Genomic DNA, 27111 nt, shown 5'->3' on the forward strand with positions numbered 1-27111 from the left:
GGCTTCAACCACCCTGACATCTGTTGGAGGGACAACACGGCAGGGCATAAGCAATCCAAGAGGTGCCTGGAATGCGTCAATGATAACTTCCTTCTCCAAGTGGTAGAGGAGCCAACGAGGAGAGGTGTTATGCTGGACCTTGTTCTGAGCAACAGGGAGGGGCTGGTGGGGAATGCGAAGCTCAAGGGCAGCCTGGACTGCAGTGACCACAAAATGGTGGAGTTCAAGATCCTTAGGGCACCGAGGAGGGCGCACAGCAAGCTCACTACCCTGGACTTCAGGAGAGCGGACTTTGGCCTCTTCAGGGATCTGCTTGGTAGAGTGCCATGGGACAAAGCCCTGGAGGGAAAGAGGGGCCCAAGAAAGCTGGGTAATATTCAAGGATCACTTCCTCCAACCTCAGGAGCGATGCATCCCAACAAAGAGGAAGTCAGGCAAAAATGCCAGGAGGCCTGCATGGATGAACAAGGAGCTCCTGGACAAACTCCAACACAAAAAGGAAGCCTACAGAGGGTGGAAGCAAGGACAGGTAGCCTGGGAGGAATACAGAGAAATTGTCCGAGCAGCCAGGGATCAGGTTAGGAAAGCTAAAGCCCTGATCGAATTAAATCTGGCCAGGACATCAAGGGCAACAAGAAAAGATTCTATAGTTACGTCGGGGATAAAAGGAAGACAAGGGAAAATGTGGGCCCTCTCTGGAAGGAAATGGGAGACCTGGTTACACGGGACACGGAGAAGGTGGAGGTACTCAATGACTTTTTTGCCTCAGTCTTCACCGGCAAGTGCTCAAGCCTCACCACCCAAGCCACAGAAGGCAAAGGCAGGGACTGAGAGAATGAAGAGCCACCCACTGTAGGAGAACATCAGGTTTGAGACCATCTAAGGCACCTGAAGGTGCGCAAGTCCATGGGACCTGATGAGATCCATCCGCAGGTCCTGAGGGAACTGGCGGATGAAGTTGCTAAGCCACTATGCATCGTATTCGAGAAGTCATGGCAGTCCGGTGACATTCCCACTGACTGGAAAAGGGGAAACATAACCCCCATTTATTGAAAAGGGAAAAAAGGAAGACCCGGGGAACTACAGGCCAGTCAGTCTCACCTCTGTGCCTGGGAAGATCATGGAGCAGATCCTCCTGGAAGCTATGCTAAGGCACATGGAGGACAGGGAGGTGATTCAAGACAGCCAGCATGGCTTCACCAAGGGCAAGTCCTGCCTCCCTAGCCTAGTGGCCTTCTATGATGGAGTGACTACATCAGTGGACATGGGAAGGGCTACAGATGTCATCTATCTGGACCTCTGTAAGGCCTTTGACACGGTCCCCCACAACATCCTTCTCTCTAAACTGGAGAGGTAGGGATTTGATGGATGGACTGTCCGGTGGGTGAGGAATTGGTTAGATGGTCGCATCCAGAGGGTAGTGGTCAACGGCTCAATGTCCAGATGGAGACTGGTGATGAGTGGCGTCCCACAGGGGTCCGTACTGGGACCAGTCCTGTTTAATATCTTCACCAATGACATAGACAGTGGGATCGAGCTCACCCTCAGCAAGTTTGCAGATGACACCAAGCTGAATGGTGTGGTTGACACGCCAGAGGGATGGGATGCCATCCAGAGGGACCTGGACAAGCTCGAGAAGTGGGCCCGTGTGAACCTCATGAGGTTCAACAAGGCCAAGTGCAAGGTCCTACACCTGGGTCAGGGCAACCCCCGGTATCAATACAGGCTGGGGGATGAAGGGATTGAGAGCAGCCCTGCCGAGAAGGACTTGGGGGTACTGGTGGATGAAAAGCTGGACACGAGCCAGCAATGTGCGCTCGCAGCCCAGAAGGCCAACCGTATCCTGGGCTGCATCAGAAGAAGTGTGGCCAGCAGGTCGAGGGAGGTGATTCTGCTCCTCTACTCTGCTCTGGTGAGACCCCACCTGGAGTCCTGCGTCCAGCTCTGGAGCCCTCAGCATAAGAAAGACATGGACCTGTTGGAGTAGGTCCAGAAGAGGGTCACAAAAATGATCAGAGGGGTGGACACCTCCCCTACGAAGAAAGGCTGAGAGAGTTGGGGTTGTTCAGCCTAGAGAAGAGAAGGCTTCGGGGACACCTGATTGCAGCCTATCAGTACTTAAAGGGGGCTTATAAAAACGATGGTGGTAAGCTTTTTAGCAGGGCCTGTTGTGACAGGACAAGGGGGAATGGCTTTAAACTAAAGGGACGTAGATTTAGACTAGATAGAAGGAAGAAATTTTTTATGCTGAGGGTGGTGAAGCAGTGGCACAGGTTGCCCAGAGAGGTGGTGGATGCCCCATCCCTGGAAACCTTCAAGGTCAGGTTGGACGGGGCTCTGAGCAACCTGATCTAGTTGAAGATGTCCCTGCCCATGGCAGGGGGTTTGGACTAGATGACCTTTAGAGGTCCCTTCCAACCCAAAGTATTCTATGATTCTATGATTCTATGACCATATACGTTGTGCATTATAGAGCTCCCAACCCACTTCTCACCTTGATGGCTTCTACAGAATCATATTTGTCCAGTTTGTTGATATGGTTGGTAATGCTGGTGTTTAGAGGAGCTGGTGACACAGGATGGATGACAGTTGCATCATGGGACTGTTGTTGGTATCGTTGGCAGTAAGTGTAAACAAGCAGCGTAAGGAGGCAACCAAGTATTGAGCTACTTAATCCCACTGCAATCATGTGAAACATGTTGAACTCTGCAGAGTAGAGAGCAGAAGACAATCTTATTTTTAAGGAAGTAGCAATAAAAGCTTAAGCTTGGGGAAAAATGTAGACAAGTGCTTGATTCAAATAAGGATAAGGGAAATTTCATCTCTTTCCCAGAAACATCTCAGCTGCAATGGTTTATCCCTGCAGTAGCAAATGCACTGTACTTCCCTGAAGGGATCATTATAAGAATCTTAGATACCCATACATCTCTGTAAGTATTAAGACTGAAGATTTTTGAAAGATGCTTAAACAAGTTCAGAACCCAAATAACAGATGAATGAATTGCATTTTGTATGTTTGAATAGTTCAGCAAAATTTCTTTCTTCAGACTGTATAACAAAGCCTTTTTATATATAAATTATGTATATAATGTACATACATAGCTTTTTTTCATTGAACTACAGTATCACCTCCTCTGCTGTTCTTCTAGTTCTTTCTCTTACACATAGTGACTTGTGGCAGAATAAACAAGATCCTGATATCTTTGAATCACAATCCTAATTTCCCTGAAATGTTTTCTGTATTCCCTTTAGTTGGTGCATGTCCCAGAAGCAGTGGCATACATTTTTTCCATCCCCTGCTTTGATTCTTGCTGGGTCTCACTGTTTCTTTGTCTTTGATATATGGCCAACTTGTTCCCTTCTCCAGCCTTCAGAATTTTTTCTATATGGAAGGGTGGGGTGAGGAAGAAACAGTAGTGTTTTAGGGGAAAATGGGAAGGGGGCGGAAGAGAGACACTCCTTAAAGCTCAGTGTGCTTTTAACCATAGCAGCCAGAGAGTGCAAAGTCAACAACTCAGAACCCAGCACTCTCCTGTCTGCTCTGCCCTTCAAAGATACTATGGGATCAGACAGTGGGAAACCCTCTCCACCTGCGCAAGGATTAAAACTGAGAGGAAGCTCATTGCTGCATGAAACTGTAGAAGGGAATCTACAGCACAATCGTGCCCTGACGTTCCTGAACAGAGATATCGGGTCAGATGGGGCACCAGTAGGATTAGCTGGAAATAAACAAATTACACTGCTTTTCACTGTTATTTCGAACTGGAGCTGTGCTTTTTGATTAACAAAGAAGTATCAGTGAGAAGCTCATGTTGGAAATTTCATCTTAACATTACTGAAAATTTGTTTGTGGTTGCCTACATGCACAAGCGAAAGATTTTAAACTGAAAGACTGGCACCAGTCTGAAAAACACCTGTTAACGTTTTTCACTGTAATACAGAAAAATGGTCCAGCACATGGGTCCCATTTTTGGCAAATGCCTAAGGTAGGAGCTTTACATGCCTACTGCGCATTTAGAAACACAAACAAATATTTAGGTGACTAGGTTGACTAACCCAATATATAAATTTTCACTGAGATATCCTTCTACACTTCTATGAGAATTTCCCACTGTTGCAGAACTTGCCAAAATGTTTTCAATGTACCACTGCTAATTAGAAAAAAAATCAAATCGCATTATCCTGGCTCCCATAACAAGTTACCATGCACACTAGCACCCTTGCATAACCCCTGTGTTTTCATTGTCCCTTATTAGGTTAAAAATGCAGCTTATCTGTGCCTGGAAGAATACTAGAACCGGCCAGAGCTATTACCATGACGACACAGACTAAGCGTGATAGCTCAGCACAAAAAAATGGTCATTTTTCCTTTTTCTTCTTCTTATTGTTTGGGGTTTTTTTAACAGTTTTCTCTTTCAAGATTTATTTTGCTAGCATCAGGACTCTCTGGAATGGAACTTTTTTTTTTACTTTTTAGTTTTGTCTTCGGCAGCGAAGCTGAAAATGTGTCCCAGATACAGTCTGAGCTATTAAATGAGTTAGCAGGCTGGCTTTCTGCTATTCATTTGGAGTCCCAAAAAGGTCTGTGAAATTATTATCCTGAAAAAGGTGGAGCAACTTTACAAATTTTGACCTACTGATAACTAGCTTATAATAGGAATTTCTTTTTGAGACAAGGGTGACTGCCATACTGAAAAAGAAGAAAATACAAACATCCAGTAATACATGTTCTTGTCTCAAAGGTGAGCAATGGCAGATGGATATTTAATGAGAAATCCTGTAGTAACTACATCTCTTTTTCTGCACGAGTGTAAATAATGAGAATGCGGCATTGAGAAGGTAGAATAAAACTAAGAGAGTGCAAAAGGTGAAACAAAAGGAAAAAATGGGGAATCAATATTTCAGCATTTAATGCACATCTAGAGCTGAAAAGCTTACCGCCACATCGTTTTTCTTCTATGCTGCTGGATCGTGCCACTGATATTTCTAGAAAAATAAATAAACCGCTTATGCCAAGGAGAAAAAATATTACAGAGAACTACTAGTTTGATTAACACAGTAAGGATTTAAAAATTTATTCTACTACATTCACTCCAAATCCAAAGTAAAAAAGATTTTGACTATGTGGTAGAATTAACAAAAAGGTCCCATGACATCTTCAGGTTCCTTAGTTTCCCAAGCAAAAGCAGCAACATATTTAATTCTTGCCTCAAAACATCTCTGGAATTAAAAAGATGAAGTGCACATGAAAACATTCTTTGTGGAGTTTAAGCATGTTGAGAAAGCACTGATTTTCTGAATAGTAAAATTAATGAGAGTCTAATTACCTTGTGATCAAATGGGCTCATTACTTCTAAAATCACATCTAGCACTAGTGAGAGAAGAGGGAATTTATGAATCTTCAGAAAAGATGACTGCCAATTTCATGGGTCTCAATTGTAAACTAATAAAATGTAATTCCAGCCTGTATCCTTACCATCTTGACTTTGGAAACATTCTGAATAAATATTGAATAAAATCTGTTGGCAATCAAGTTTTCCCACTCTTTACTTCAGAACCATGGCTTCTGTGAAGGGACGTCCTGCCTTACAAACCTCTTGAACCTCTCTGAAACAGTCAATGATCATGTGGATATGGGTGGGGTAACTGACACTGTCTACCTGGATTTCAAAAAAGCTTTTAAGTTCCTTGTCAAAGGCTTTCCAAGCAACAAATGAGATGAGGGAAAAGACAGAAAACAGGGCAGTACTATGTGCCCAGTTCTTACAAGGGAGGAAGGTTACCACTTCTACAGGGACCTAGGCTTTTCAGCAGAGCTAGAAAAGCAGGAGGCAGATGTGGGTTTGAAGATTGCTGATGATACAAAGTCAAGGTAGCATGGACAAGGGCATGCTGTGAAGAGCTGCAGAAGTGCCCTACAAAACTAGGCAATAAAATAACAAATGAAACAGAAGGTAGATCAGTATAAAGTAATATATACAGTAGAACGCCATCCTGGTTTCACATATAAAATGGTGGGCTGTGAGCTGACCATTACTACTCATGAGTGAGACTGGGGGTTTATGACAAATTGTTCCATGAAAATATCAGCTTAGTGCTCAGAAGCAATCAAAGAGGCAAACCAAGCCTCTAGGTTTGGTACCTACCTCTTGCTAGGTACTACCAAGAAAGCAATAGTGAATAGGACAGGATATCAGCATCATGGCACTTTACAAACCCATGTGCTGTCCACACCATGAACACTGTGTGCACCTCTGGTTTTCCCATCTAAGGATGTCTCTAGTAGAACTAAAAACAGACCAGAGAAGGGCAGCAATGATGGCCACAGGTATGCAATAGCTTCTGTATGAGGAATAACAGAGTAGGCTCTCCGCCAAAAGATGATCCACATGCAGCTACTGCTAAAGGGATCACAATTTTTTACCTTTCTTCACATGCTAAATCAATACTATTTTCAAAATGAGAAAGTATCAGACCTGACAGAACAGCACTCTCACAGAGAGTTAAAGGCTGAGAGCATACTTTGTCTGGTTGAGACTGTTAATTCACAATCCAAACAAAAAGCAGAAAAAAATGTACCAGAAAACCATAAAGCTCTGCAAGGTAATGTTGGTAAGGACTAACTCTGGAAACACAGGAGCAGCAATGACGAGGAGGAGTCATTTTTGCACTCTGCAAGAATCACTCTATGTACTAAGTTCTGTAAAGGAACAGAGCTAAGGTAAGCAGGAGGAGGAGGAGACAACATGAGGGTGGACATGCCAGCACACTAGCTGAGGAAAGGAGGGAGGTAAATTAGAAAAAGAAAGAGAAGTCAGGAGGTAGGGAGGGAGGGAGGGAGAGAACTCTGAGTCGGAGGACCTGGAAGAGTGAAAGCAAGCTGAGCGATCCCAAGAAAGCAAGCTAGTTTGCCTAAGGTGAGCGTAATGGGCATGACCTTATCTGCTGTGATATGGGTAATTTGAGGAGGAGTGGCAAACAAACCAGAAGGGTGAGAGAAGAGGTGGCTCATTTCAGATTCTGAAAATGCCTACTTTCCAAAACAAGATGTAGCGCTTATATTGGATTAAGCAGGGGATTCACAGAATGTGAATATTAACGGAGCTGCTTCAAAAGCCTGAGAAAAAGGGGGAAATATAATGTGGGAGTTTTTGCTTTCACACTGACGTTTTTCACATTGGTTTTGGAGGAAAAAATAGTATTTGGGAGTTAAAGCATTATGCACCATCCATAAAAACAGTGTTTAAATTTGTTGATTTCTTTGTTATATTGTACTATACTGTACCGCATAGTCACAGGAAAAAAAGGTTGCTGTACTGAGTAAACATAATTGCATTTCAAATGATACATTAAAATGTAAATTTCTCTGTCTATGAATAGACTGCTAGCTTTTTTTAATGTACACAGGCGGAAAGATGACTGTTAACAGCAGTGCAATGTGGCCACCCATACTGTTGCGTGGATTTAAATGACTGCTGTGATTTAAAAAAAAAAAAAAAAAGAGTACAGTCATGAGTTTCGATAAATGCTATAGAATAATACATGACGTGACTATCCGTCAGGTACTTAGTGTTAATGGGGGAGACAAGGACCTGGGGCACAGTTAATAGTATTTATCTTTCTAAGCAGTTATTAATTTAAGGGACTCTGTGAAATGATTTCCAGATTAACTACCACAGCACCAACTTTTATATATGCAAACCACAAAACCTAGAGGAATGTTTCTCTAATAACCCCAAAGTCTCAAAAACACATAAATTAAAGAGCAAACTATTTCTCCTAGCTGTCTGTAGCCATCCCTGCACCCTGCTACCAAGTAGGAGGGGAGGGACCTGCTGAATGCTGTGACAGTGACTAACCAAAGTCCCAGGCGTGACAGCAGGGACAGCTCTACAGCACTCTGTGCCATGAGGCAGACTTTCATGAAGACACTAGATCTAGCAACATCGGCTCTACATAGTAGACCAACACACTTTGGCTGACAAAAGGCAAGTCCTGTGCCAGCTCTCGTCTCTGCACAGTGCAGTCTGGAACAGTACTACGCCTCGCTCCTGAAACGTTGAGAGATTTCACTAATCTTTCAAGGAGCAGGCTGATCTCACCTGGTATAAAGTTGGAGTCCAAAGCACAGGCTCGGCTCTCGGTGGTGTTGCCCGTGCACTGGCTGCCCACAGGAAACAAAATGATGCACTGACGAATGCGGAACTGGAAGCCAGACGAGTCGCAGTCGGACCACTCGGACCACTCGGACCAGCTGTCTGCAACAGGCAGAGAGGGACACAGACAGACGCTGCAATTAAATGCTTCAAGTACACCAAGTGAGAGAGAAATAGCCTGTATTTCTGAATTATGACAGAAGGCTTCATCCCCAGCTACCACCAACTAGCAGAGGACAGCTCTTTCAGTACGATAAAATAAAGGCAGTTCAGCTTTGGCAAAAGTCTCTGAAATGTGGAGTGTGATGGTAAATTTGTCACAGACGTATTACGGCTTTGGCTTCTGCTGCGGCCTTTGTGTGTGGAAGTGAGAAGCTGGAGGGATTCTGTGGTGGTGACTGAAAGAGCGATTGCTGTGGAGTTAATTCCAGTCTAGGTTGTTAGGGTGGACAATGACACTGTCTTTTTTTTATGAACCTGACAAGTAGCAATGAGAGCTGTAAGAGCATGTATTCCAGGTCTGAAACAGGATGTTTATTTAACCACAAAAATAGTAGTATCTTGCAGATATGGTTGGGGTTTTTTTGGTTTTAGCTTTTGTTATTTCAGGTCCATTTCTTTGCTGTAGATAGATCTCATCAAATATTCTCACCTTCTCTTCCCCATTCAGTTCATTATCAGCTTCTATTGTTTCTCTACATTTCTTCCTCTGCCTATGTAGTTTTGATTAAGACATTTTTATTTCATGCCTGTGTGATCTCAGAATACTTCCCTTAAATAAAGTGAATTGATCTCATTCCCATGAGGTGCTGCGAGTTTACTGAGCTCAGCTTTCTTACAATTCAAGCACAAGTCTTGCCTTCATAGCAATCTTCTGAGTTTGGCATGTATAGTAGAAGACAGAGCTCAGTTAAACATTTTTCTTTCTTGTGTTGGCTTTCTCACTGAGGTATGTTTTATGGTTTTGATACGCATTAAATAGTCCTAGTGTGCCAAACCAGTTTTGTTTCTACTTCAAAATTCTAATTGATTTTACGTCACTATGAAGCAAATTTACAAATTTCATTTTGCTTCAAATAAAAAAGTATATATTAACCTAGTTTTGTTTCAAGTTAGATTGAAGAACATTAAAATTTGTGAATAATTTGGAAAATTCATGAAGGTTAGGTATACTTTTTATGAATCGGGCGGAAAGTCAGGAAAGCCTTGTACTGTTTTGGGACCCTTTCAATACATTGCATAAATCCAGCATACAAGGTTCACATTTACTCATTACCTTCCCCTTGGCCATAGAGGAAAAGGTTAAAACTCTTAGTCATCTAAAATTTAACAGATTCTAACAGGAGTATTTGAGATCACAGTCTTGAAAAATGTCAAGCAATATATGCTTTCCATGACAATGTTGGACATTCACTTCCTAACCAATAGTATGGTAAAAAGAAATGGATGGAGGAGATGGACCTAACTTCAGCACAGAAAATCTCAAGCCGTGGTCCTGGAACAATTTCAAGACAGTAGAAGCGTGCTGGTTAGAGACAGGAGCAACCAGTCCTAGCAGTCTGTTGTTCAGATGCATGTCATCACTTGTGGAGTTGTTCATAAAACAGATTTACTCAGCAGCTCATGTAAGAACCTGGATATCGATATTTATGAACAATTAGCAACTGTCTGGATGGGGCCTCCTTTGAGCAACAGGGCAAATACCTTGACACAAGCAGCTGATGTCAAACAGTAGGATCTTGTTATTGTGAGGAGCAAGAATACTCAGCTCTGTCCTTCAGCTCTTCTGCTTCCTAGGAGAGGTCTTGGGAGGACCTCATTTGCAGAGTGGGTAGTAGGAACATGGAGGCAGATGATATAATGTAGTTGGATCCTAATTCAGTGGGGTAGGAGAGCTGAGGTGGGAGTCAAGCAAATGGAGCAGGCTTCTTCCTGCTTATATAGTGTGGCACGGCCAGGAGCTGCTGTTGTCACCACCAGTGTCAGCTGCTGGACCTAGGTAAACTAAGTACATGGATCCTTACCTTAAATATTTGGTAACAATAAAGCCCTGCTTGTTCAAGTTTAAAGGAATGCTGCTCATTACAAATCTTGGCCCAGCTCTCGTCGGTGGCAGAGAGCATGCTTAAGCCAGAGCCGATACTCTTCCCCAGTCCTGGTATAATTGGGATATACGCAGCAGCTGCCAAAATGCTCGTGAGCATCCTAAATGCAGCTTGTTGGCTGATGTACTCTGCAGCCTCGTCTTGTCCAATGTGCTTTTGGCCCACCAGGTTCCTTGCTGAAGGGGCTACATCCTGTGATAAAATAGGAACCTCTGAGCACGTGTAGATCATGCTAGGTTGCATACTGGTGGCTGGGCAAGGCTACTGTTCCAGCCTGCCCTTTAGGCATGGGTCTTCTGTCAAGGTGTTTTGAGCAGGGGGTCCTATAAAAGACACTATGTGCATTGGGACCTTCCCACATATGCAACACAGGGCATCTCCCTCCCATCCTGGAGTCCCATGGTGCCGCCCAGGCGCTACAGCACAGGTAGTCAGTGGGTCTGGTGCCATGCTGATCAGCTCCGTCTGGCACACAGAATCACAGAAGAGGAGAGAGGGGACATTAGTGCACGTTTGAGAAGGGTGGACATCCCTGCAACGGTGGATCCTGGTACCAAACCTGTGTTTTGAGGAGTGCCACTGTTAGGAGCTCAGAGAGTCACACAGAAGTAAGGCACCCAAGACTGACAGATGTATCATTTCACATTGGCAGACCTGCCCTTTGTGGAGCCGCTATCTCTGTCATCACGGAGAGGCTGAACCCATAGCTTTGGCATGCACTTCTACAGACTCAGTAATCCTGCCTCATCCTTTTGATTTCTTTAACTTCAAAGTATCTGAGGCTTTCCACCTCAGGCAGGCTCCTCTCAACTTGCTCCTCAGTTCTTTGCAAAAGTCACGAGAATGGAAAAGAGAGGGTGGATGGGAGAGGTGTTTAATCTGGAACTGCTTTTCACCTCTAACACAGCAAGGCTTACTCAGATGTCATGTTTTCTTCCTACAGAGTCTTGGCTGGCCTTTGAAGCCAGGTTAAGTCCAAGCAGTTCCTGAAAGATCCCTTGGTCAAGAAGGCACCTCAGAAAGATCAGGCCACCCACCAGTTTGTAAAATTATAAATTTCTTTCACACAGAACTACACCCTAATTTCTAAATGCTCAACTGCTTTATCCATTATTTGCATGTGTGAGTTAGCAATTCAAGGATAGAATATATTTTCCCCTCTTACAGAAGCAGTAAATACTTTCAGTATAAAATACTGCTTTATTCAGTGCATTAGAGACACCGTTGCAACTAATTACACTTACTGATAAGCAGCCTATAAACCACTACTGATCAATAGTGCAGGGCTTCCATTCATATTAATGCGATTGCATTTGGATAAATTAAAAGAAAAAACACGAACGCAGTGATACAGCTTTTAAAATGAAAGACGAGAAAAACTGATGTAACAGCCGGTTAAGACACAAGTCTGTTACTTTCTTTTAAGTGCATACTTGCATACTTTCAGTTGGATTTGCCATTAACCCTCCATATCCTCAAAAAATCCTTAGTATCAGGATTCCAGAAATTTTAGTTTTCTGCTGGTTTTTTTTGGCCAAAGAAAAAAGTACTATTTAAAATTCCAAGAAATCTTTACTCTTTTCACAACTTAAGAAACATTATAAATAATTTCCATTTTTGCATATGCATTTCTGTGTTGGTTGTTTGTTCTTAGATTCCAAGTGTCACTACTATTCCCTTCCTATATTAAACATGCCACTCAAGCAGCGAATGTCACCAATGGTACTTCCAGATCTGCACAAGGAGGAACTGCTGGCCACACGATCCTCACTACAAGAAAATGACTCTGCAGGGATGCAGGAGTCTGTTCAAACTTGACATGTGTAGCACTGCAGTTATTTTTGTCCCATACCAATGTGAAATAAGAGCAGTACAAAAAAGTTTTGAAATCTGCATTGTAAACATGAGGCAAGGGCCATTCTCACAGCTAGTTGATGATACGCTGTTTCAAAAACCTATGGCAAATTTTCAGTGAGATTGAAATATTAATAAAACATCACAGAATGTGAGAAATACACTTCACCCTCTGAAATTTTATTGCTTTATAAAAGTTTTCACTTCCTTGAACCAAAATGAAACCAATCTCCTCCTCCTCCACCCCCCATCTACTCCAAAATTTGGCTAACAAGCAGGTCCAAATAAGATGGAGAGATTATTTATAAATGTTTGCAAACTGTCATTTCTAGAAAATGGCGGTAGAAAACAAATGCACAACAAGAGAAATCGCTACAATACTAGCACAACGAATGCACCAGTTCTGACCTTTTAAAGATGCCTTAAGGATCTCAAGGCAGCTATGTAACTTCTACATACAAATACATACTATTTGTCTTGAAAAATCAAATCATCAACTGATTTCTATGTTTGGGGGTTTTTTAAACACAATACAGAGTATTGCATCTGCTTTAATTTTGACAAAGTAGGTACTTTTATTCTGCTGCAAGACAGGCAGTGCCTAGAAAAGGAAATTAACCTAAATTGTAGTTCAGCACAGGTAATAGGATCCATAAATTCGAACTCATGGGGCTTGTGCCTTAACATGCACAGCCTCATCATATGAGCAGAAAACTTTTGCTATGAAGTCTAAGAGCTCGCAGTGAAGCAAGTAATACAATGTGGCATCAGAGCTGCTTTTTTTTTGCTGTTGCCTGTAATCCATTAATCAGCAATAAATGAAAACAGATTTTCCCACTGGCTTTTCACTAATGATTTTATCTGGGTTTGTATGGTTTTACTCTCTATTTGTCACTTAAATTTCATGAAAAAAATTAGTTTCCTTTAATATGGTCAAAAGGCAGAGTCAAAGTTACAGAAAAAGTCATGATCCATAATATCATACAACTAACAGGAGTGCCGAGACATTTCATTTACTAAGTACTCCACCGTCATTTAAAAAGATGAAGTCTCTGCTCCTTAACATCCGAAGTTGAAGAAGGTATTTTACAAAGAGCGTTAAGGTTTGCTCTGTGTTTTATATGAAAACAGGGCAAACATTATCTACTTGAAGGACCTTCTGATAACACGTGTTGTTGAATATTAACCTCAGCAATTTGCTTGCTGTGAATGTTTAGTGTTATAATAAATGCACTTCTTAGTGATATTGTTATTAAAAGTCTCCCAGGCTGTTTGCATGATCCACTTCAAATACTTTACAATTTTAGTTTATCCAGACCTGGAACCTGGTAACTTAAATTTTAATTTTTAAAGAGGGAGAGAGGAGGTAGTGTCCTGTAGGCTATATCCTATTACTTGATTTAATGTGATTGTAGCATGTAAGAACTGATTGTGCACTTCATAAGGGAGAGAAATTATTTGCTCCTAAATAATAGATCAAGGAGCATTATGTTGCCTAACTGTGAATGCCTTATTCTGTGGCACACAAACAACAAAGCTGCATCGGCTGATATATCATACCTGGACACGGCTGTGTGTTGCAGAGTGCTTCTTCAGTGTGCAGTCCAAGGCAGATATCTCCTCCGTATGCTGGTGCCGGATTTGTGCAGGAGCGGGTTCTCATGTAATGCCCTCCTCCACAAGTTGCTGAGCACTTTGACCAAGATGACCAACAAGACCAGCCTCCATCCACTGAAAAGGCAGAAAATAATCATATTGTTCCGAGTTAATGTGTGACATGACATAATCCAACCCATCTTTCTCATATTCTGTGGATCCAACTCATGGCCTACTGAAATTATTGGACATTTTTAGGTGTCACTGAACATAGGCCCACAAATTTAATCTTACCACAATGCAATTTAATTTACATATTTTAAAAGCCCCTGGTATACTGGGAAGTCATCCATATGAGACACTTCCAGTGGGTACCATAATAGCTTTAAGGCCAAAACTCTTTTCTTTTTCTTTTTCTTTTCTTTTCTCACTTGTGAGGAAATAAAATACCAAAGCTTGTTTAGCAGAAGTATTATATGCTCAAACTAATTTTTTATTCATAAAATAAAACTTAGCCCAATAATATCAACAGAGACTGAGGAATCCAGATTTTGTTTTGCAACTCAGGTGAGATTGCCTTAACCCTACAACCCATTTTAATTGATCTAACACAGTTGTAGGGTTTGATGGGCCAATATAATGTTACAATCGTAATGCAGCTCTCGCATAGATGCCAGCTGCAGAACAATGGCAGTAGTTCAAAAAAGCAACAGACAAATGACAAAAAGGAGTTGCCACTTAAAGTTTCAAACACAGATTGTTGAAGAATTTTTTTTTTCCCCCATTAGTATTTACTGATTCAAGTATGTCAAACTGTTCTCCAGTCTGAGTTTTCACAACGTTCCTCTGAAACGTAGGCTGGATTTCACAGGAGCCCCATTTGTCAGACGGCTTTCGACACATGGCCGCTGAACAGGCTTCTAATGAAAGTTCACCTCATTGCCCACACTGGACTGGCTCCTTTGCAGCCACTGTTCTTAAAGCTACTGCTCCAGGGTGTATTTCTGGCATTTATGGCCATATTGCTGCCCATCTGCCAAAGGCTTCCTATCTGCAGCCACATGACAAAGTCAGATGTACTTCTCCCAGGGACAGCATTCCCTCTGCACAGAATCTCAGTATTTTGTTAATTTCTCTTTCAATTTTTTTTGGAGGGAAAAAAGGCACCAAAAGACTAAACTTTCAAAATGTTCATATCCTACAAAAAATTTATTTCTTTTCAAACCTCTATTTAAAGTGTTATCACTTGCTTTCTTAATACATAAGTAAGGAAATTATTTACCACGTCTGCAACTGATTAAAAGAAATACAGTGTGTGTAATTCAACTGACGCTAATAGATGAGACCCTAAGTATAATAAAGGCAATGTGCCAGTAAAGTTTTGGTTTACGACAGGGCCCTAAACTGAGCAGAAGTTTTGCCTTTTTTTCTCCCATCATTCACACCAGCAGTGGGCATTTTACCACACAAAACAGAAACTCATTATTGCCTACTTTTAAAAATACTAGGTAAGTACACGTTTTCTGTACACCATTTTTACAGCGCGCTCATTGAAGACATTCCTTGTAAGACTTTACTTCATGGTTTATTGAAACAATCGATTGTCACTGATGTCTCCAAAACATTCATCCAGCATTTCACAATGACTCCTTTTGATTCTTTCTGTTCAATTAATCAAACAGCCTTTCAAGGAGTAAACCAGTTTCCACTGGTTTATTGAAATGCTATTCCATAATTATCTCTTACCAAAAAAAGGGAGGTTCCAAATCTGAAAAAAATTAACTTACAATGAAAATATCTGTGCAGAATTTCTATTTACATTCTCTCTTAGATGGAGATGTAGAACATAAAAAAAATACTCATTTTATTTTGGTAGCACTGTATACCACAAATGCACCCATTGAATCAAGCAGAATGACTTCTATGCAAAGGCTGCAACAGTGAGAAAATGGGCTAGGAGAATGTGGTTATTTTGATATTAAAACCTACACGTGCATTTTTGAATGTACTTTCCAATACAACATACCCTCAGGTTCTCATCTGCTAATCAAACAGGTAATTCGCTAGTGCATACCTAAGGCTATTAACTAATCCTGTAAGTGTTGTTGCTGAATATATAACATTTTAGTCTCTGTATTGTTTGCAACATTATCCTATAAATCAAGAAAGCATGGAGTTCGCACCTCCTTGCTAAGAACAGTAGTTGTAAGAACTTTTGCAAGTAATGTATCTGGCCTCTGAATAGCCTGATTGGACAGACAGGATTCGTGGAATTTGGTACCATATTCCAAGTGTGTCATTTAAATAATTTCCATTATTAAGGAATTCAATTATTGCTACATTTTTTTTTTTATATATATATGTTTGATGATGCTTTATCATCCTTTGTCTATTATATTATGTCTCCATTAACTGTAATGGAGACAGTGACCCCCAACACTTTCTACTTACTTTCCAATGGACCAGAGTGAGAATTACAAATGCACACGCATTTGAAGCTGCCATCTGCCATCTATCTATAGGTGGCCAAGAACACAGAGACCGATGTGACATCTAGGAATGTCACCATGTTCCACAACTGCAGGGATCATTGCTATACTATAAGCCTTCGGATGTAAAGGGAGAAGTGGGTCTGGGGAAGATGGGAGAGGACAGACATAATATAATAGACAACGTTAGATTTGATCATGGTTGAGCTGGATGGTGTAAGTATAACTTTTTTTCTTAGTGACTATTTACTGACAGGCTGCCATCCTAAATCTCTAGTCCTCTCAAGGATTATCGTAACTACCTCTTTTATTTGTCCCCAGAACTTTTCCTTCTCAGCAACAAAGGATGATAAAGCATCATCATGGTTAAATAAGATCAAAGGAGTGGGTATTTACTGCTTGAGTTTTTACAAGACCTAAATAGAGCTCTGTGGTTTCTTTCATCTTTCTTTAAAGTTGCTTAGCAACACAGCACCATCTGGGGTTTTTTTTGTTTTTTTTTTTTCTTTTTGTCATGGAGTCCTTAATGTTATTTCTGCTTCTTATAGGAGGAAAAATACACAGCTGCAAGGGAAGTTCCAGCCACTACAGTTTCTTTACATAACAGTTTTGTAGAGCTGTTGGACAAAAGAAAGTCATTAAAGCAGTTCCACAATGAAAGACACAAAGAGTCTACGTTTTCTGACAATTACTGAGATTGGTCTCTTTTGGAAGAAGGCACCCTTCAGCTAGCAGGGTGCTCTCAAACAATGCTCTTTCCTTTATAGTAAAGCAAACAACTTTTTGCCTACTGGCTGTTGTTGTGGTTAATAAATATTTCTTCACTATAATGAAAAAAAACCCCATAGGTAAGAGGATGTTCTAGGGAGAAACAGTGTACAGAAATGGGATCTCCTGGGGACACGATAAAACATCCACACTACTGGAGAATTTCCAAGAGACAATTAAGTAAACTGGATACCCTGCTATGCATTTTGGGTTTTACAAGGAAGTGGAAGGAAGCGTGGGCAGACACACTGACCTCACCTGCTTTCATGAGAACACAGATAGGATCACAGGCTCTTTCATATACTGCCTGGTCTCATTTCAGATTTAAACAACAACAACAAAAAAATTCTTTGGTTTCTTTTGGTTTATGTCTTTAGGTTTATAACTTTTCATGTTCATCTTTTTGAAAGCGTAGCAAAAGGGAATAAAAAATGCTGAGAGGTCAGTCTTTTCTATATGCATGAAGGAGTATAAATAGAGGGGCAATAGTCCTTTCCACCCACCAAAATGCAGATGGTGTGCTTCCCGGTGGCTGAGTAGAAGTTAATTTCAGGGACACTGGGTGTTTGGCAGCCTACAGACCTAGGAGAGTACTGCTCCCTTCCAGACACCTGGGGATCATCCCATACCACATCACTTAGTCTACTACTTTTTCCTAATCCTGTGGGATATTGCTGTATATGTTTCAGTGTGGGAAAGAGCAATTTTTACATCATAGTTTGCAAAGGCAAAGTCTTGTTTCTGTGATGCTACAGTTACCTTTTATTCACAAAAGCAATGCTGGATGAAACAGTCAACATAGTGCAGTGCAGAAACACAGAAGGCAAACAAATGTTTCTAAGGAAAGAACAACAAAATCTAAGGATCAACCCAGGTTTAAAGCTGTAGCTGAGACTCTTAGAAAAGCAACAGTTGCTTCCAAAGGGCAGTTCAGCCCTCTCCTCACTGGCTACAGAAGCAGCCTAGAGAGATCAATACATGGGAAGAGACAGACTTCAGCAGCCTCAGAGACAAGATTTATTGGATCGGAGCAATTTTTTCCCCCTGATTTAGGAAGTTACTGTGGGATAAATTTTGTCCATTCCTTTAAATATATTTCTGTTTCCTTGTGGGAAGTATGTTTCCTTTGTGTTCAGTTTTGGGCCCCTCACTACAAGAAGGATGTTGAGGTGTTAGAGCGTGTCCAGAGAAGGGCAACGAGGCTGGTGAAGGGTCTGGAGAACAAGTCTTCTGAGGAGCAGCTGAGGGAACTGGGGCTGTTTAGCCTGGAGAAGAGGAGGCTGAGGGGAGACCTCATCGCTCTCTACAACTACCTGAAAGGAGGTTGTAGCGAGGTGGGTGTCGGTCTCTTCTCCCAAGTAACTAGCGATAGGACGAGAAGAAATGGCCTCAAGTTGCGCCAGGGGAGGTTTAGATTGGACGTGAGGAAAAATGTCTTTACTGAAAGAGTGGTGAAACATTGGAAGAGGCTGCCCAGGGAAGTGGTTGAGTCACCATCCCTGGAAGTATTTAAAAGACGAGTAGATGAGGCGCTTAGGGACATGGTTTAGTGGGCATGGTGGTGTTGGGTTGACAGTTGGACTTGATCTCAGAGGTCTTTTCCAACCTTAATGATTCTATGATTCTATGATAAGTATGACTGCAAGGAAAAAAAATATCGGATAAAAAAAAAAAAAGCAGTAATGAAGAAAACAACAGGCAATAACTGGCTGTAGGGGATGCATAAGTAACTTAAACAGTCTTTCAGGGAGTTTTGTATATCTGAAACTCTTTATTGTTATTAGCACATTTAGTGATATATGAATTTATTCAGTTCTTCTCAGCCAAAATGTCATAACTAAACCAAACTAAAACTACTATAATAAAAATTTGAAACTGGTAAAATCCCAAAATGTTGTCACGAAGTATCAGAATTTCAAATCTAAGAGATGGCAACTGTCCTGTCCCTCTGATCCACCACTATGCTCTGTGAAGAAAAGGGAATAAAAATTCATGTAGCTCGTGCTACGCAATGGCGCTTATGTATCTAAGCTTTAAACTTCTAATTAAGGCACATTGGTCAAGTGTCTCCATGTGCAAAAGAATAAAAGAGAAAGCAACAAGTAATAAAACAAAACAAAAATGAAGAAAAAGTTGTCTTTTCCTACAGTAATAACTGAAGAGACGTGTAATATTGTGAACTAGGACAGAATTCCTTACATTTGGTTATTATTATATTCAGGCAAACAAATCTTCTAGTTAGTGAATTCCTGTATTTTTTGTAAATTTGCAGAATTTACCATTCAAACAATGCTTTTCTTCATCATCTATTTACATCTTCATAATGTAAATATCTCGCAAGTCCCCAAGGGTAACAAACCCCTAATATGTCTCATAACAGACTCCTTTCTTTTCATATTGACCACATATTAGTAACTGAAAGAAAAAAATGTCAGTGAGCATTCACAGATCCTTTCCAGAGTTATTGAGGCTGTTCAGTGCTTGCCAGCTCAACTCTTCACCACAACTCTGAGCCATAAAAAAGGGGCTGAGGCACAGGGCCAAAGCATAATTTGCTAGTGCAAGACAATAGTGCAAATTCTCCTATCCTACCCCTCAGAGCAGTTTGGCCACGTGGAAACTGAGTACTGGGAACAGGCTTTATCCTACACTGACTCCCAAACTATTTCTGCAGATTATTTGGCAGACTGCTAGTTAGTCGAAAGCAAAATTGTATGAGGGAACGTTCTAAAACTTGCACAATACAGACAAATCATATTCCTGGGCCTGGGTACAATTTCTGGCAATTTTCTGGCACTGTTCAATTTACTATTATATATTCAGTCTTCAAATACTATGAACAAAAGTAATCTGCCCAGTGACTGCTATCAATCCGCATGTCAGTGGACCATTTACTTTGCTACAAGCTGTGGGAAAAATTTCACTGTTTCTCTCTCCCCTGCAGGCTCAAGAAAGATTTAACAGTAGCTGCTGAAGGCAGGTTCTAGATAGTTTCAGTATTTTTTTTGAAGTTCTGGGATCCTGCAGCACATTTAGCCATAAATTACTGGCTATTAATATATTAATGAGTATATTTAAAACTATGCTGCAAGACACTTAACCAGACAAGAGATCCTTGGACACTCAGTGATTGCTCCATGGGCTTTTCCACTGTGTCAGTCCTTCAGAGCACTTAGTATCTTCCAGGATGACACTGAGCCCAGATTAATTGATTTAGAAGCACAAAGTCTTATCGACTTTCAGCATGACTTAAGTATCGCTCAGTATATTTCTCCATCACTCATCTTTCTCACCAGTTTACATCATAAGGGGTTGATCCTGTCTGCAATAAGCAGGGAGCACAGCAGAACCTGAGCCTGCACTAGCAGGAAGGCTTCTTTATGGCTACAATCTCACCCCTTCCTACTAACCGGAATATTTCTGAAAGGCTATTGACTGGACTGGACTGTAACTAAATAGTTCTGTGCCAGCATGGAGCACGTGAAGCTCTCCTTACCCCGAGGGAGCTCCGGTAAATCTTAGAAAGCATCAAATTCTTCTTTGTTGCATTTTTATTTCTAGTACTATGGCCAGTACTTTTGGGTCGAGGTCAGAACAGAGTCTCCTCATATTCCTTAGTCTTTCTGTCTGCACCTTACTTACTCACATGGGCAACAGTGAACTGTGCAGTCCCTGTTTTTCTCCTCGATGCTCACAGTGGCAAGAAGGGCCTGACATTTACTCCTACTCAGTCCCCGCATCTTGTCTACAGCCTCATCTATGTGACGAGGGTATAGTCAATACCATGATAAGATTTGCACCTACACCAACCTTTCTCATGAACATCTGCAAGGGTTGTGTGATCAAAGCCTAACAGGGACATTTTAGAAACTCACTTAGATAGCTAGGGTAAGAATCAGTTTGTACAGCTGTCCTAAATATAAGCACCCAGGAAATAAAATCCAGTCCCTAGTACAGTGGTTAACAAGAAGGCTGAAAATTGATCCAAACATGGTTTCTCTTCCTGGCTGCTCTCCTCTGTGCCCCTACTGTGGTGTCTGCCACGTTTGTACGTGTGGGCCTGGAGCAAAGTCTCTTCACCCATGTATTGTTTATGTCTCCCCTTTCCTGATGCGGTCTCATGAATGTCAACCTAATAGATGTTCATGTTTACTCACCAATTTAACTTTCTGTGACTTTCATTAAAAATGGAGAGAATTCAATTTCATCACTATGCTTCTCTAATAAAAAATTATCCCCTTTCTACAAATTTGTAATCAGATCTAATTTATGGATAAGCCTTATTCTGCAATCATTTTTTACTCTCCCATGTCTTAAAGAAAAAAAATAATCAATTACATCTACCGCTTGCAATGTTTTCCCTTCAGATTTATCTGAGATCTGACTTAGCCCCTTACATTTCTTCTTAATTACTGGCAAACAGTAGTTCTGTAGCTGAGGAACTTTGTGATTCCTCGCAGGCTATCATACATCTAAATACTTCATTCAAGCTCTACATATTTATTCAAATTTGCTTTGCACTAAAAAGAAAAATGAAACTTGCCTCAGAAGAAAGTTATTAGATATATTAGGACACCCCTTCTTGCTTCAGAAAGGCCCACCACACTTTATACCAACTGATCTTTAAAAATATTTTCAAATTCAGAGACAGCAAAAGAGGGAATAATTTTTATATAAAGCACAATTTCAAGTTCTGCCTTACAACTTCGTGTATTTTAGTTTTGGGTATTGGCTAACTCATAAACAACAAGGGACTCTACATCAAACATGTCTGCATAACTGTGTTTTACTGGTTGGAACAACTTCCTTCAAAAAACAGTGTACTAGCTACAGAGCTAATTAAAAATACCACTTCTGAAAACCTTTAACTTATTTTAACTTTGAAAAAATCCAACAAAATTCAAGACAGTGTTTAATTTAAGAATCAACAGCAAGAGATGAACAACAAATCTGGCCCTGTTTTATAGATAATCTGGGCCCATTTAATGAATGCACTTCAGTTACTACAGTATAGTAATACAATCAGATATCTTAAAGCTTGTGAGCAGAGCTGTTAGCTATTACTACACCACTCACCTGCTTCAAAGAAAGCTGAAGGCAGTGTCTCATGGAGGGATTCCCTTTGCAAGGGAAGAAGGAACCGATGAGGACGTGCTACGTTCTAGATTGCTTCACCTACTGCGTGCATCCCTGGGGAGGCTTGCACATGTTAGTACAATGGTCTCCTAAATCTTTGACCTAAAGCATTACTGTCAACCTTCAAAATTTTTCACAGATGAACAGTGCAGCTGCATGAAACAATTGTTTATAATTTTATTATTCAAGAAAAGCAAGGTGTTATGATCACAGTTTGGGAACTAATGAATTAGAGCACGCACTAGGGCTGTGCAAATGTGGAGAAGATTTGGGCCACAATTTTATAATTCTCTGCCAACTGTTCGTTCTCTGCTGATTCCCTTTCACCTCTCTCTCACACTGCTTGGTGTAGAAAACATGACCACCCTTCACTGATCATGCTTCTAAGCTCAGAAAGACATATAATCTCTTCCCTTGATCTCATCAGATGATTACACTGCCAGATAGAGAAGCTACACAATGAGCATCTAAAGCTACTTTCCTCCTCCTTGGATGCAACAAGAAAATTTCACCAGAAAGTGCTGGCTGCTTGTGCCCAAGCGCCTTTTTCAGAACCTCAGTGGCTCAACGGGCATTCACCCAGAGCGAAGCAGGGATCCCCAACAGAAATTCCCTTTGGATCTGCCCCACCAGCAGGAGAGCTGGAGGCTTGAATGCCTCAGGGGGCTGCCTGAGGCATTCAAGTTGCCAAGCAATCCTACTGTTCCCATTAGTAATAAAACTGCAGAGAAGTTCACTTTCACTGAGCAGCGAAGAACACTCACAGAGCTGTTGGGTTTGTGGGATATCTGCCAAAACATATTACTTAGGTTCAATTCAAGATGGAAACATGTTTTTCAAGAAACTGTGTCCTCCTGAAAGGGAAGCCCTGTCTTCTGCACAGATCTACTGCTTAGATTCTAATGCAGAGAATGGACAGTGACTGTCAAAGGGCTTACAAAGCTTAGGGAATGCACTGCAATGACAAGATTGGACAAAATATTCAAATTAAAAAAAACATATCCATGATTTAGGGAACACAGTTTTAACTTGTAACCATATAGATATATATAGACATAGATAAATACACACACACATATGTTTTACTATAGTAATATACATATGTAATATGTATATTGCCATGGTAATCCTCCATGTCCACATTTGTATAAATGCCAAAAGCTCCAAGTCTTCAATAATAAAATATGAAGCACTGTTATATATAATTAATACAATTAAAGATGTATGAAAGCTTATTTCTAAATTTACTTGTTGATACTGGAAAGAACTGGGTCTCTCAGTCATTATCCTTCTTCCTCTCTATCATTTCTTACCTTGAATTCTTTCCTCCTACTCCAATTGCTCTTTCTTTTCTTCATGTGTTCTCCTATATCCTTCCCCTTTCTTTTTCCACAAAGCCTCTGCAAAACTCAAAAGCCTTTGAATTTGGATGTCTGTTTTATGAAGGGTGAGAGGTGACTGAAGCCAAGATTTTTTTTCCCCCCAAATGCCTAAGATACAACAATGATTTACAACCCGAAGTAGGTTCTTGAAAACATATATTCTACTTGTAATCCTTTTTATAGAATCTTAAAACAACTTTCAGTGAAGGAGAAGCTCAAGATTCCAAGAACAATCTTTATGGCCTACTTGAGTTACCATCTAGTTTGGTGATCAGTTCTGAACCTTATTTGCTGGAGGCTCTACACTCAAAAGCTAGCACAGATTTAATGGCAACTGTGATGCAAATGGTATTTTGAGTTTAAATAAAGATTAGGCCAGATTTCTCATGTCTTGCCAGGTTTCTTATGGCTTTTTTCCTCTTGTAAGTTTACTTATTAAAATTATATTTTTACAGTCTCACAAGTGAAAAAAGACATAGCTGTTAATACTGTTGATGATAAACTGACTGACATGACTTGGAAATCTTACTCAAATCCACTTATATTATAAAGGTAAATTTGAGCTGTAGTTCATTCAAAACTTAAACAAACCCCAAACCCACCAACTAAAAAAGAAACCAAACCAACTATTGCAAGATATAGCCTTGAAGATGAGTTATTTTATTTTCACATGCTTCCCTCATTTCAGTTGACTCTTACCTGGACAAGGCAAAATGTTGCACTCCTGGTACTCTAGAGATGGGCCGAGGCAAGGAAGTCCCCCGTACTTGGGCTCAGGATTGCTGCAGACCCGTTTACGATTCCGTATGCCTCTACTGCAGTCACGACTGCACTGAGACCATGGAGACCAGGGTGACCAGGCACCATTGATGGTATGAGCAGAGTATCGTCCAGAACGCAAGAAATCACCTGACAACCCTAATAAAATAAGGATTGAAAAAACCAATACTGAATTAAAACAGTATCTCACTCCAAAACAACATTTTCCTCTTCAAATTTACTCCTAGGCTTCTAATAGTAATATGACCAGGAGGGTCTTGTCCTTTAGTCTCACAATCCAAACCCTGGTTTCATCTCAAGAATCTCTTCCATAATAAAAATTTCATAAACACTTGAACAGAACTACAGCGAAGACTTGGATCCAACTCTTTAGTTAAAGCTTTACAGCTGCATTGGACTCGGTAATGACTGAACTACCGGAGTCATTTTACTTCACCTGAGGATGATAAAAATTCTCTCTCTTGCACAGGAATTGTCATCAGAAAATCTCCAAATACATTACATAGGTGTTATTGCCTCTGTTTTAGAGGAAGAAGGTTGCACAGAAGACAGGACTGAGCTGCCTGTGACCACTCATCGAGCCAGTTCCCCTGGTCCTACTGCAGGGCTCTGCTCCCTTGATCTACCCAGTCTGCCTCCACTAGTGCTTGCTGTGCCCAAAGGCTCATGGGTGTCCTACAAAGCAATGCACTGTACTTATCCTAACCATAGTCAGACTTTGTAGACAGTGTACAGCAATAATTCCACAAAATCTAATTAGACTGCCCTTTTGTGAAGAGCAATGTTTTGCCACTTTAAAAACAGTTTATTTTCCACTGAGTTAAGAGTTCTAAACCACATATAAGCTATGGAAATCAGCCCTTTGGAGACACACACAATAGAATACTTCCTAGTTAAAATAACCATCTGGCAAGTGGAAAACATCTTTTCTAAGTGAGTTTAGTGCTGAGAAAAGGCATTAGATTAAACAGTGATAGAGGCTGAAGTCCACTATTTATCAGTGAAAGGGGAACACACAGAATCTTGTTCACAGCATACAACCAATATGCTGGGATGTAGCCCCGCGTGAAGTCCTAATAATCTGCAGTTAGTTTGAGTATCTTTGTCGCTTTCAGGCTTGGTCCTGCATGGAAAAAGACTCCCTCAACTGTACTCAGCACAACACCGAACTCACTCTTGAGCTGTAGCATTACCTCTAAGCAACACTACTAAGCATCTCCAGCAACACTACTGGGATTTCCTACTGTTGCCAAAGCAGTTCACCTTCCCCAGTGCTAGCATCACTGGAAACTCTACGATCGATGGACCGCTAACTGCTGCTTTTATTACAAGCACTTATTTAAGTACTTGTGATGAGAGAAGGTCCTGTGAATGGTACTTAAAACAGCAGAGGATGTGGCTGCCTGCCTATGCTAGAGCTTCAGTATTGCTAATGTAAGTACAGATGAATGGTATCATCAACAGTGGAGAAATGTAGGGGATTGCAGCTTGAACTGCAGCACAAACTTTTATTCTTAAGAAATTGTTTTATGCCCTACCGACAAGCACAGGCACTGTGGGAGTATCAAATGGAGCTAAAGAAACAGAAGATGTACTGAATCACGTACTGAAAACAGCTGCAAGTAATACCGTGAAAAGACTGCCCAACATGAGTCCTGGACTTAACAGGACCAGTACTCTGGATAACCAGAATGGAGGAACCCCTCATTCGTGGTGTGCAGTACTGAAACAATTACGCCTCATTTCTACCTGTGCTTATGGCATTAGTAATGCTGCTTAAGTTCTGCCCTGAGGAGTACATTCACAATCATCCCAAAGCAGATGAGACTTTGCATATTTTTATTCAACACTTGATAGCAACTGGCAATATTGGAATGATGATGCAGTGACACAGAAATACTTGTAATAAGAAACTGTTGAAATTAATAAGAAAACAGCAGAGCAGCAATATAAAAATGACTAAAAATGGGTAAAACCTTTCAGTGATTATAGAGGGTAACTATTTCTCTCCTGCTGAGCCAGATTCTATTACAGATATTAAAAGCAGCATTTCAAGAAACATGACATACATTCAAATCCAAAAAGGGAGCAAGTACAGAGAAACAGTATGGGAGTTATGAATACAGGTCCACTTTCCAGCTCTGTAAGAGGCTTTTTTTTGCAATTTTGTATCACTTTGGGCCTGGAAATGCCCAGCTTACGCATGCAGTGAGCTGTGAGACCAAAATAATAGTATTTTTTTATACCAGAATTTCAAATTAAGGTTTTTTTAGTTATTAACAGCAACGCAAACAATGGAAAAAGTGTTAATCAGACCAGATTGCCAATCGTTTTCTTCATAAAACACTGCAGTGTGCATCACTTCATATCAATACTAGGATGTTTTGAAGACATTTTTGCAGGACAGGTGTAGCTTTTCCAGTCCTAAGAAAAATATGTGATCCTGTTTGCCGTTATGATATTAGATTTCTTGCGATTTAAATTGGGGAGTGGGGAGGGGAATCTTCTAAGGGAAAGCTCTGAGGTTCTTTAGCTCTGAAACAGAATAATATACTAAAGAATCTTTTCAGAGTGGAGTTTGGTCTGCAGCGAGTGTTCCTCTGTGTTTTCTTCTTTCCAAAGCATTAAAAAAATTTATTACAAGGAGCAGTCTTTTCTCAGTTTTACAGTAATTCATACAGTGTTCATAGAGGGGCTTTTAGAATTTTCTCTTCAGACAGAAACTGCACGTTAAAAAATTAACATTATGATACTAATGACATTAAAAATAACAAGATCAGTTTACCTTCTGGAAGTACAGTACTATATATTCCTTGAACAACCTTATAGACTTCTACAATGAGGT

General features: G+C 40.7%; 1 protein-coding gene across 8 annotated transcripts in view; it reads right to left on the reverse strand.

Moving 5' to 3' along the window:
* SEMA5A (semaphorin 5A) overlaps positions 1–27111 on the reverse strand; it is a 365023-nt gene that overhangs the window by 5259 nt on the left and 332653 nt on the right. For all 8 annotated transcript variants that reach the window (XM_076330319.1, XM_076330320.1, XM_076330321.1 and 5 more), the window contains exons 18-22: positions 24186–24404; positions 13676–13846; positions 8103–8258; positions 4939–4986; positions 2495–2706 (exon numbers count right to left, since the gene is read on the reverse strand). In XM_076330319.1, coding sequence (XP_076186434.1) covers positions 2495–2706; positions 4939–4986; positions 8103–8258; positions 13676–13846; positions 24186–24404 — 806 coding nt within the window. The remainder of the gene's footprint in view (positions 1–2494; positions 2707–4938; positions 4987–8102; positions 8259–13675; positions 13847–24185; positions 24405–27111) is intronic.

This window comes from Aptenodytes patagonicus, chromosome 2, assembly GCF_965638725.1.
Source record: "Aptenodytes patagonicus chromosome 2, bAptPat1.pri.cur, whole genome shotgun sequence".
NCBI classification, from domain to species: Eukaryota; Metazoa; Chordata; class Aves; order Sphenisciformes; family Spheniscidae; genus Aptenodytes; species Aptenodytes patagonicus.